A 12077-nucleotide genomic window follows, 5' to 3' on the forward strand; every position below is an offset into this window, starting at 1 on the left:
CTTTACTTTGAGATCATTAATTAATCCTGTTTCATTACCCATTACCAGATCTAATATGGCCTGATCCCTGGTTGGTTCCCCGACATATTGGTCTAAGAAACAGTCCCTAATACACTATGAACTCCTCCTCAGGGCTATTTTTGCCAATTTGATTTGTCCAACCTATGTGAAAGTTAAAATCACCCATGATTATTGCATTACCTTTTTTACAAGCCCCCCTTATTTCCTGATTAATATTTTGCCCTACAGTGTAGTTACTGTTAGGGGGCCTATATACTACTCCCACCAGTGATTTCTTTCCCTTGCTATTTCTTATCTCCACCCAAATTGATTCGACATCTTGATCTTCTGAGCCTAGATCATTTCTCACTATTATACCAATTTCATCCTTTATTAACAGAGCTACCCCACCACCTTTCCCTTTTTTCCTATCCTTCCGAAATGTTAAATATTTAGCTCCCAACCTTGGTCACCTTGGAACCACATCTCTGTAATGGCCACGAGATTATACCCATTTGTTTTTATTTGTGCCGTCAATTCATCTATCTTATTATGAATGCTGCGTACATTCAGATAAAGAACCTTTAATTTTGTCTTTTTACCATTCTTTCCTACCACTGCCCCATTTGCTAGTGCACTCTTATATTTTTACGCTCTGTCCCTTCCTGACACTCTGTTTATCATTACCCCCATCACTTTCCTGTACTACTTCCTTGTCTTTTCTCTTTATCAATCTAAACTTCACCCCACCTGAGCCCTCCCTCCATTTAGTTTAAAGCCTTCTCTACTGCCCTAGTTATTCGGTTTGCCAGAACACTGGTCCCAGCATGGTTCAGGTGAAGCTCGTCCCAACGGAACAGCTTCCTCTATCCCCAATACTGGTGCCAATGCCCCATGAATCGAAACCCACTTCTCCCACACTAACTTCTGTTCTAGAGTGCAAACCATCTTGGCCTGATGATTTTTCCATTTTTAGTTATAATTTTTTTTTTAAAAGGGACTACATCTCCCCCTTTATGTCCAACCATTGTGTGTTAAGGGCATCACACTTCTCAATTGACTGTTTTAAGCTGGGAGCTACCATAGAAATCAGGTCAGAAAGGTTGATATTGGTTGGTTTACAGATTTAAAAAATCAATGTTGGACAGTTTTCACTATGTTTTGCTTCACACCACAGCTGGATTAAAGATGTTGAGGGGAGAATTTCCACAGGATTCTCCGTAACTTTGGCAGAATTCTTGTAGAAACTGCACAAGGGACTCTGCCGGAGAACTCGTGAAAATTCCAAGCAATTCACTTTTCCTAGTTAGTCAACAACAATTTGCATTTATATATCACCTTTAGCATAGTAAAATATCCCCACACAATTCGCAGGAACGTAATCAAACAAAATTTGACACTGAACCACTTAAGGACATATTAGGACAGGTGACCAAAAGCTTGGTCAAAGAGGTAGGTTTTAAGGAGTGTCTTAAAAGGAGGAGAGATAGAGGCAGAGAGGTTTAGGGAGGGAATTCCAGAACTTAGGGCCTAGGCAGCTGAAGGCATGGTCGCCAATGGTGGGGCGATGGAAATTGGGGATGCGCAAGAGGCCAGAATTGGAAGAGCGCAGAGATCTAGGAGGGTTGTAGGGTTGGATGAGGTTAGAGATAGGGAGGAGCGAGGCCATGGAGAGATTTGAACACAGGGTTCAGAATTTTAAACTCGAGGGGTTGTCAGACCGGGAGCCAATGTAGGTCAGCAAGCACAGGGGTGATGGGTGAATGGACGGGCAGCAGAGTTTTGGATGAGCTAAAATTTACGGAGGGTGGCAGGCCAAGAGAGCATCGGAAGAGTCAAGTCTGGAGGTAACAAAGGCATGGATGATATAACAGAGGTAGAAGTAGGTGGTCTTGGTGATGGAGAGGATATGTCCCAATATAGGTGCATGGAGAAGTGTGAAATAGCATTATTTCAAATACCTCATAACTGTTTGGTTTTCTGCTGTCAATTCAATGGGGAAGGAAAATGGTCGCCAGCTACCATTTTGATTAGTGATGTTACAATAGGATCATACAAGAATGAACACTTCCAAAAGAGAAAAATCAGAACTGCTGATTGATCTATTGGCTGGGGTTTTTCACTGCTGTGATTTTCCATCCATTCACTTTAATGGGTGGAGAATCACAGGCTGGCAGGCACAGAAGTGGGAAACCCTAGCCATTATCTTTAACCTATGAACTGAACATATACCAAAAAAATAAACTGTTCTCTGTTGGAGTCATAATTCATAGCCCCAGAATGCAGTGGAAAAGGTTCAGTTCAACTTTGATCCTAGTTATCACTGCAGTGCACTTAAGAGTGATCTCACAATAGGTTCAATAAGTGATGCACATCCCGAATATTTATACAACACAAACAATCTGATCACATTCCCACCAGCCTGTATTAAATGAGTTTGGGAATGCAACCATGCAAGATGGTAAATGCAAAGTAGAATCTTAATCTGACCTTTTAAGCAGTTATTTGAGGCCATCCATATTGCCTCCTGTTTCTTTTCTATAATGTCAACACAGATCTAACCTCAAGCGGCCTTTAAAATTGATTCCTTCATTGTCTCGTGTGTTCTAAAGAAAAAGTTTTTTTTCTAATTTGCCAACTTAAAAGAAAGGAAATGCACCAATGTCAAAGGACTAGGTGTGGGCTCTGACCTTTTCATTGGCAAGAAAGGGAAGTATCTGAAGATACCAATAAATAAAATGCTATCTAAGTGAAACTAATTTTGCAAAACCTCATGACTGTAGATAGTTTTTATTAAACAAGTAAGCAAGGTGCTTTAAATGTCATTTTCAAGAGATCTAAGCAATTTTATGAATTTTGTTCCAAGGAAATCCCTTTGCTAGCACCACAGCACATCAACTCCATGGTTTGCAAAAAAAATCATTTGATAAACTTAATCGGTAGTAAATAAACTAAATCCTTAAAATGTGAATGTAAAAGCTTGAAACATATGGAGGCAATGCACATTTTAAATTTACCTCTAAACTACTTTTATCTTTTCTTGAGAAATTCAATTCTGCTCACCACAAATATCCTATTAAAATGCAACGTTTACACAAGCACATTTCACAAGCTTTCAACCATAATAAATGCATTAAAAAGGTGGCGATTCAAACTGTAATTAAATATGCTAGATGTGAAATATAGGTCTATACTTTCTCCCGTTTGATAACTCTGGCAAAACATCAGTCTACTTTTTTTGCTTAAATCAGCAAAAGAGAAAGTGTATGTTACATTGTGGTCCATCCAGTGCAGTGCCTCAATGTGTAACAGATAATGCTAAAATTCCAAAGACAACCAACTGAAGTGAAACTAAGAAGACACAAAGATTCCCACATTTGTAATTTTTTTTTAGAATCAGTTGCGTAATATCTTGCTAATAAGCATCATTCAATTCTGGATTGGAATTACCCTTTTCTTTGTTTTGCACTTGAGTGCCCAGAATGTGTAACAGGTAAACAACATATTTTGCACATTACTTCATCATAAAATGGAGTCATTAGCTTGATGTTTTTGATTAATTTTCTTCAGCAGAAAATTAATCAAAACTCAAGCCATAACACTACATCACTCCTGTTCCACCCTGTCCAATTTTGCACTAGACAAAAAGTGGCAACCTAGTCATTTGCCAATGGCACATATTCTGTAAGAGTTCAGTTTTCCCCTTTGATAGTGAAGACATTTGAAATATAAACAGATGATCTATTTATCCACTTAACCCATAGCAGGTTGTTTGGATTTTTTCCTATCATTTTCATTAATTTATCATTTGTTCTTCTATAAACTATTTTTAATCTGTTGGGTTATTGATGATAACAGCCCTCCACACTCATGTCTAGGCTTCAGGCCCATGAGTTTACAGTATGACTATGATGCTCTTACTAATTCTATTTCCTCTTAACTACACACAATTGTGTCAGTAATAAATGTGCTCGCAAACTATTGTATGAACAGGATTGACCATGAACTCAATGTATAATTACACAATTCTTTGAATAAATGTTTTTTAAAAAGTTTACTAACTGATGACAAGATTAACACAAGTCCACCAAGGGACTAATTGCAATCTAAAAATGTTATTTTATCATTTGAAATTATCTTCTAATCTTTATTTCACATGAAAAGTGAGCAATCTTTATGGTTTAAATATTGCAACTGTCAAATGCACCATTTGTTCACTACAATTCTTGACGATTATTTGTATCTTTAATATCATTCAAGCCTAATCTAAACAGCTGACCATCTGTCAAACTAATAAAATGATTTCCATCCAGAGGTGCAATTTTCTTTAGCACCACACTGCATTCTTTAAGGCCTCCTAGTTTCCATTTAGAGTCTGTAAAAGTGTCCTTTAGTTGCTTGTTCATATCTGATTCTTGTGGTTTCATTGTACTCTCTAATTCATTTGTTGAGCTGAAGCCCTGAACTTTTACAAAGGTGGATATATCTGCATCTTGGTTATTTGTAACTAAACATTTGTTTTGGTTTTCCTCACACATGAAAGAGTCTGTCCCATAAGGATTTGTATGAAACTCAGCTTCTCCACTGTTTTTTTCTTCTACGTTCTCCAAGCCTTGGTCCAGTTGTTTGTGTCCGAACGATATTTTGGAGGGCTGGCAAGATGCAAAACCATTAAGATGGTTCACATCCAAAGCCTTGATCTTTCTCAGAACCACTCTGCACTCTTTTAAGCCCGCTAGTTGCCACTTCTTATCGGTGAGGAGATTTTCTTGTTGAACCGGAATAGCAGAACCTTCTCGCTCTCGGCTTTTCACTGTATTATCTAGTTGGGCGAGACTCGTTGGTCCCACGTCCGGCATGTTCCCAAAAGCAGGTAAAGCCACATACCGGTTTTTCACAGGTGTGGGTTTATCTTTGCTCTCAGATCTGTTGACTGGCAGCACCCGGCGACTCTCGGTGACACGGGTGTCCGTTTGACGCTTGGTTTTGCCGCCGTTTTCGTGCGCAGTGATGACCTGGGGACCGTGACCCCGGCGTTTAGAAGCGGGCGTCCACCTTCGACGCCTCCTCTTGACAGACTTCCCGCGGGACCAGGAGTCGGCCTGGCTCGGGTTCGGTGGCCGGGACCTCTTGATCTTCCTCAGGACCACCCTGCAGTCCCTCAGACAGCCCAGTTTCCGCTCCGCCTCCGTGAGGAGGGTTCCTTGAGGCACTCGCCTGGCAGAGTCGCCGCCGCCGCCGCCGCCGCCACTTTGAGGTCTGGTCGCACTCTCGAGTTGGGTGACGCTTGTTGAATTCAGACCCCGCATGTCCTCGGAGGCAGGTAAGCGGTTCCCTACCGGCACAAGCTTATAGTCCGTACCTTTAACGGACAGCACCCGGGGACTCTCGAAGAAGCCACGATCGGTTTGATATTTCGTGTTTGCCCAGTTTGTGCCTCCCTCCCAGTCCTGGGGCTGCTGACCCTGGGGACCGTGAGTGGGCGTCGCCTTTTGACGTTTCCCATGCTTGCGGTGAACAGACTCGCGTCTCGACCAATTGCTCCGGCTGGGATCCCGCAGGTTACACCCACCTACTCCGTGTCGAATTCTTTTCCTTTTCATGCCTCCAGCCCCGTTGACTGGAAAAGAATTTCCCACTAGTTTCGTGGCAGTTTTTCCAAGGTCCTTTCCCAAGTGTTGCCTCCGAGGTCTTGGTTGAACCTTAGTTTGCCTCCTGACCGATCGAAGCCCATTGACATTCAGATCTTCCGGATGGTTTCGACTATCTGACCTTTTCGTGATTGTCAAAGAACGAGTTTCTGTAGTTTGCATAAACCAATCGCAAACTTTGCCCAAGTCAACATTTCCCTTAAACAACAGTTTTATAGGCGATATTCGAAGCTTCAAAGGTCGGTTTGGTCGAATTACGGTTTGGCACCGATTTTTAGCAGTTATTCTGTCAGAAGATTCTGACTGTAGGTGTGTGTTAACTGGAACCCAGCCATTACCGACAACCTCAAACCTCCTGTCAAGTAGAGCTTGTTTAGGAGTGGCCATGTCCCACCACCTGAGGGAGGCACTTGATATAAAAAAAGTGTCTCTCGACACCCGGAGACGGTGATTAAATTCAGCTGCTTCAGCCTTGGTGCCTTCAGATAACATTATACCACATGGTCCCAAGTTTACGCTTCGTATTTTCCAAGCCTGTGCATTACTATGTTGTTGTTTTGAGAACATACTGAAGGTTGCAAAATTAAAGTGTTTGGTTTTCGAATTGCAACAAAGCCCAAAGGGGAGGGCATAATTTCTGTAGGGTTTTTTTTGCCTCTCTCGCGCCTGATATTTCCAGTCTGTCTCCTTTCACAGTCAGTCCATATTTACACAGGTTGTTGGTTACGTTTGGGAACAGTACTAGTTGTTGACCTGGCTTGATGTCCACATTTCATCCAATTGTTTTGGTTTACGCACCTTAAGAGTTAAAGTTAACATCATTAATTTTGTCAATAATGCACGAGGTGTTTTGTTATAGTAAAGATACACGTGCTCCCTTCTGATTTTTTTAATATATCGACTCTGCTCGTCAACAAATTCAATTGGGCGGCTTTAAAATGGGCGGGGCAGAGGAGTTGTGGTAAAGTAGCCACAAATTTTAACTATACATGATAGTATACTAAATTGTTAAAGCTTAAATTAATTGTGTTAAATTAAGCACAAATTATATTTCTTTGGCTCTGTTTGTGTTATGTTTAAAAAATAACCATATTCCAGCTACAATCGTTGTTTGCTGCATAAGGTTTACTGATTTTCGCAATAAACGTATTGACGGTTTTTGTGGTTTCTTCCTCTCCAATTAGTTCCCACCTATCATGCCTTTCGATATCTCATTCCCACTAGAGACCATATTTTAACTAATTGTTTACTGGATGGAGTGAAGCTGACCAATGCAGGAAAGAAAAACAAGTTGACAGTGGTTCCTTGGCATAAGCTCCAGCTTTATGGCCTCTGGGCCTGTGCCCAAAATGCCTCAAACCTTAAATATGCCTTGTCCCCAGCATGTACACAATCATTATGAACAATCCCAAATGCACCAACGTGGTCTGCAAATACCGTGTGACAGAACTATTCAGTGACCACAAAATATATATAGATTCAACCTTTTCAATATAAAGAAAAGGAACTGACCTGCAGCACAGACAATGTGAGGCACAGGGAAACAAAGTATTTTTTTAAAAAGCTTCCTTGATATATTTGTTCTTGGAATGTGAGCAATGTTGAGTATGCCATCACACTCTTAACTTGTGGCTGGTAGATGGTACAGAGGAATTGAGGCGTGGATGGTGAGTTACTTATTGCAGCGTACTTAGCCTCAGCCCTGCTCTTGTAACCACGGTGTTGACATGGCTGGTCCAGCTAAGCTTCTCTTCAATGGATTCAACAATGCTGTGCCACTGAAGGTCAGGGGGAGGTGGTCAAGCCTTTCCTTCTTCGAGATGGCCATTGCCTGCCACTTACGTAGTGCAAATTGTATCTGCCATTTGTCAGTCCAAGCCTGGATGTTGTCCAGTTCTGCAGTAGGCTGTTATGGACTACTCCATTATCAGAGGAGTTGTGAATGGAGCTAAACACTAATATCATCAGTAAACATTCCATTCCTGCCTTAAGACAGAGGGCAAGTCATTGATGAAGCAGTTGCAGATGGTTTGGATATCCCCTCCAAAAACAGACTGACACATTGCAGCAGATGGGCATGTCTTGGAAATAGATTATGTAAATTATATGTACCTTTTAGACATAATGTGAACCCTACAGGCATCAATATTATAGACAACAGTAGCAGTATAATTTTTCCATGTATCTTTATGGACCCATAAATACATCCTAACCAGTTTTGTGAGTTCTTAAAGTTGGCATACTTCAAATCTATTTAAGGACAATCTCAGCATCAATATGAGAGCAATTAAAATGCACAAGACATTTATATATCTTAAGAGCATCAATCAATTGAATGAAGCAATTAACCAGCCATCAGAAGCTTCAGGTTATTTACCTAGGATGTTTGCAGTAGTTGAACAATTCAGGAAATGGCACTCTTGGTGGTGCAATGTACTGGTTTTGGGTCCAAGACCAATCAATTCTGTTTACAGGGGTCAAGATTGGGAGCAGTAATTGGTAGCGTCTGGCACATATTCAGACCACTTGATCATAGCCCCCCATTAGGTCCTTCTCACAGATAGGAGATTTAAAACCCAGAGCATCTGCATCTCCAGCAACAGACTTGACCACTTTTACCAGCTTCAGCCCCCTTGTCAATCATTTGGGACCATATCCTTCATTAGCTCTAGCCACAAGTACCATTTTAAAAACCCAACTGAATAATCCTGCCCTTTCCAACCCATGGTTGTTTTGTTCACATTTTGGTCTCGTTTCAGTCCGTGCAGCAGATCTTTTGCTATTATTTTAAGCAGCTGGTAATCCAGAAAAGCAGAGAGCCCACAATTGCTATTTTCTAACCAAGGGATAGGTTTATTTGTTATTTAAGCACAGTTGCTCCCTTGGCACAAGTTTTGAGCACTTGCTACCTTGGCAAAAGTGATGACACCTGAGAGACTTTGAACAATATCTACAGCCACATCCTTTTGTTATTTCTCGGTGAGTGTAGGTAACGTGGCAAATTAATGCATCATACAAATAAACAAATGGATGCACCTATGCAGGCACTTACTTTAGTTCAGAGGATTTAATGATGGCGTCAAGGAATACTTAATTATTGTGTTTTATTGATATACAGTTAATTTGAGCGATGACCTTTCACCAACAAAAGGTTACCATGAATTAATTTGGAAAATAGAAAAAAAACTGGAGAGAAATTTGATTTTGTGAACATAACTGGATTGATTAAAGAAATCTAGACTTACTTTAAGGGAAAAAAAATCAATGAATGTGTAGCCTCTCAGAGATTCTCTTCATGCAAGATGATAACCAAAATGATATACAGTGTGTACAAAGTATACATCGATTTAAGGTTCTGACTCTTTACAAGGGAAAGCACAGTCCATACAATACCAGTCCACTTCAGTTTGTTCTCCATATTGCACTGTGTGTTATCTTTAGCATTATTTACATACTTAAAGCACCTTGTTATTTTGTTTAACTTTTAAATGATCTATTTTTCCTAAATAATCCTAGGAGTGAAATTCCTGAATGAAAAATAGGAAAAAAATGTCTTTACAATAAACAACCCATTAATGAAATCACAGGAATATGCAGCTTTGAAGTGTTTGAGACCATAATTTAGTTACCAGGTCTTTAATTATGAAGAAACAGGCATTCTTCAATTTTCATTACAAAAGGAATTTCATCCACATTTACAATTGTACTTTGTTACGCTGATGACTGGTCGCCAAGCTACCCCAACATGGCAATAAAATCATTTAATTTCTTCAAGGAACACTGGGACCTGAATGTTAACAAAGTTAGTGCCAATATTTTATTTGATTTCAGTGACTGCAGATGTTTCAGCCTTTACAATTAGATGATTTAAACTGTACTGATTAGACAAAGTCTGAATTACTGTAATCTGCTGGGAAACAAGCTATTTCTAGAGACAGAGGTGTGGCATGCAAAACTGCCAAGTATTGATCCCTGGAGAAAGCAGGATGATGTTTTGAAAATGGAACCAGTGTTAATTGCTGCTTGAAGAGATGTATTATTTTCTGATTTTCATTTTGGTTTTAACTGCATTTTCTTTAGCTCAATGCTGCTGTCTTTCCAAAAAGCCACCGTGCATGTGTTGGATCAGTCATAATGGTTGATAGTCAGGATATATTTAAATAAGCATTAGTTCAGTTTTAAGGCCACAACTTAGGAATATTGTAACAAGATGTAGAAAAATATTTTGAAGAATGCTAAGAAGGTGCATAGATTAGAGGAGGGAGTCCATCTTTCCTATCTTAGGCACATGGCAAATATATAAGCACCTTTTACATGACGTGTACTGTGCACCCTTAAATGGAATGCTTAGACTTGTCACTTAGTTAAAAGATACCAGTACAAATATTTCTGCTGCTACTAATCTTGGGCTATGTTTTGGCAGCATGTTCCAAAAGGCAATGGCTGTTTATGTAGTACCTTTCAAGTTCTCAGGATATCACAAAGCACGTTACAACCAATTAATTACTTTTGTTTTGTAGGAAAAGATGAGCTAGATTTTCCCTTTGGTGCGATTTTACGGTGATGGTGCCAACGGGAGGCCCAAGCCTCATTAACCTACCGCCGATGAGCTGTGGGCGATAAACGAGGGAGCCGGGAAAGCCCGCCAGCTCCATGCGCTCGATATTGCGGAACTCTGGATTCGCAAAAAAGGTAGGTCGAGGAGATCTGTTCTTGGGAGTGGAGGGACCCAGTGCGGCAATGGGTCAGATTGTTTTTGTGGAGCACCTCTGCTGCTCCCGGTCACACAAAAATGAATAAAAACTTACCATCTGGGTTCCTCTTCGGCTGGACCACCAACTGATACTGGGCGGACTATGTACAGCGCAAGCTTCTCCCAGTTATGACCTAAAATGGTAATTGAGGTCCTATGTACGTCATAGGACCCTGATTTGCATGTTAAAAGAACCTACTGCCTGTCTCAGGCTGGTGATTCGGTTGCACAGTGGTAGGCTCTTGGGAAAATAGCATTGGCCACACTGTGGTAAGAATGGGGTGCTAAGTCATACCCCATTATTTTCTGAGCACTATTGCCCTGTTTCTGCCAGGCGAGAGACTTCAAAATCTCCCCCAATAACTGTGAAAATAAATACTTTCTGTCATCTCACCGAACTTCTTGCCTACAGATTTTACATGCATGCCCTCTAGTCCTAACATTCTTATTCATCTCAAATAACCTATCTAAGCAGACTAAGCACAGTCCCTTCAGCATTTTAAAAATCTCATTCTCTTCAAGCTTACAATTCTCCAAAGTGAATAACCCAAACTCTTTAGCCTATCCTTATAACTAAGTGCTATAAGTTTAGATGCGTTGCTGGTAGTCATCCTCTGCACAGTCTCCAAAATCTTGATATTCACCAGCACGTGCTGGGACCAAACTGGAGTGCAGCGGAGCACCGAGTGAGGCAGCTGAGAGTTTGGTGAGTGTGGGAGTTCGGTGAAGTGGCGGAAGGAGGTGCTGCTTTGTCTTGCTTTTCCTAACTTTTTCCGCAGAGCAGCGGTGGACCTGAGCAGCAGAAGACCGAGAGTGGGGATAAAAGCAGCAGCAGACCTGCAACAAGAGAAAACTACTGTGCAACATCGCAGGTGAGGCAGGAGAGTCCGAGAGGTGAGCACAGTATAAAAGGAGAGACCGAGAGCGGTAGGAGAGTCTGAGAGGTGAACGCAGTGTAACTCTAAGGCAAGTCATGGCTGCAGAGCTCGCACCCGTCATATGCTCCTCCTGCACTATGTGGGAAGTCATGGACACTACCAGTGTCCCTGGTGACCATGTGTGCAGGAAGTGTGTCCAGCTGCAGCTACTGGCTAACCACATTTTGGAGCTGGAGCTGCGGCTGGATTCACTGTGGAGCATCCGCGATGCTGAGATTATCGTGGATAGCACGTTCAGTGAGGTGGTCACACCGCAGGTAAAGATTACGCAGGCAGAAAAGAAATGGGTGACCGCCAGGCAGAGTAAAAGGACTAGGCAGGTAGAGCAGGAGTCCCCCGGGGCCATCTCCCTCTCAAACAGATATTCTGCTTTGGATACTGTTGGGGGAGATGGCTTATCAGGGGAAAGCAGCAAGAGCCAAGTTTGTGGCACCACGGATGGCTCTGCTGCACATGAAGGGAGGAAGAAGAGTGGCAGGGCTATAGTGATAGGGGATTCAATTGTAAGGGGAACAGACAGGCGTTTCTGCGGCCATAAACGTGACTCCAGGATGGTATGTTGCCTCCCTGGTGCTAGGGTCAAGGATGTCATGGAGCAGCTGCAGGGCATTCTGGAGGGAGATTGTGAACAGCCAGTAGTCGTGGTCCATATTGGTACCAACGACATAGGTAAAAAAAAGGGATGAGGTCCTGCAAGGTGAATTCAAGGAGTTAGGAGATAAATTAAAAAGCAGG

At 41.6% G+C, this 12077-nt stretch overlaps 1 protein-coding gene and 1 long non-coding RNA gene across 2 annotated transcripts in view; one reads left to right on the top strand and one right to left on the bottom strand.

Moving 5' to 3' along the window:
• Positions 1-2781: 2781 nt before the first annotated feature.
• LOC137342595 (uncharacterized) overlaps positions 2782-12077 on the bottom strand; it is a 38316-nt gene continuing 29020 nt past the window's right edge. Inside the window, exon 3 of the mRNA XM_068006593.1 lies at positions 2782-6449. Within this exon, the coding sequence (XP_067862694.1) occupies positions 4218-6218 (2001 nt within the window). The 5' untranslated portion in view covers positions 6219-6449 and the 3' untranslated portion in view covers positions 2782-4217. The remainder of the gene's footprint in view (positions 6450-12077) is intronic.
• The window catches only part of LOC137342597 (uncharacterized), a 63268-nt gene continuing 61368 nt past the window's right edge, over positions 10178-12077 (top strand). The window contains exons 1-2 of the long non-coding RNA XR_010967297.1: positions 10178-10343; positions 11184-11276. This is a non-coding gene — a long non-coding RNA (uncharacterized lncRNA). The remainder of the gene's footprint in view (positions 10344-11183; positions 11277-12077) is intronic.

Source organism: Heptranchias perlo, chromosome 26 (genome assembly GCF_035084215.1).
Source record: "Heptranchias perlo isolate sHepPer1 chromosome 26, sHepPer1.hap1, whole genome shotgun sequence".
NCBI lineage: Eukaryota > Metazoa > Chordata > Chondrichthyes > Hexanchiformes > Hexanchidae > Heptranchias > Heptranchias perlo.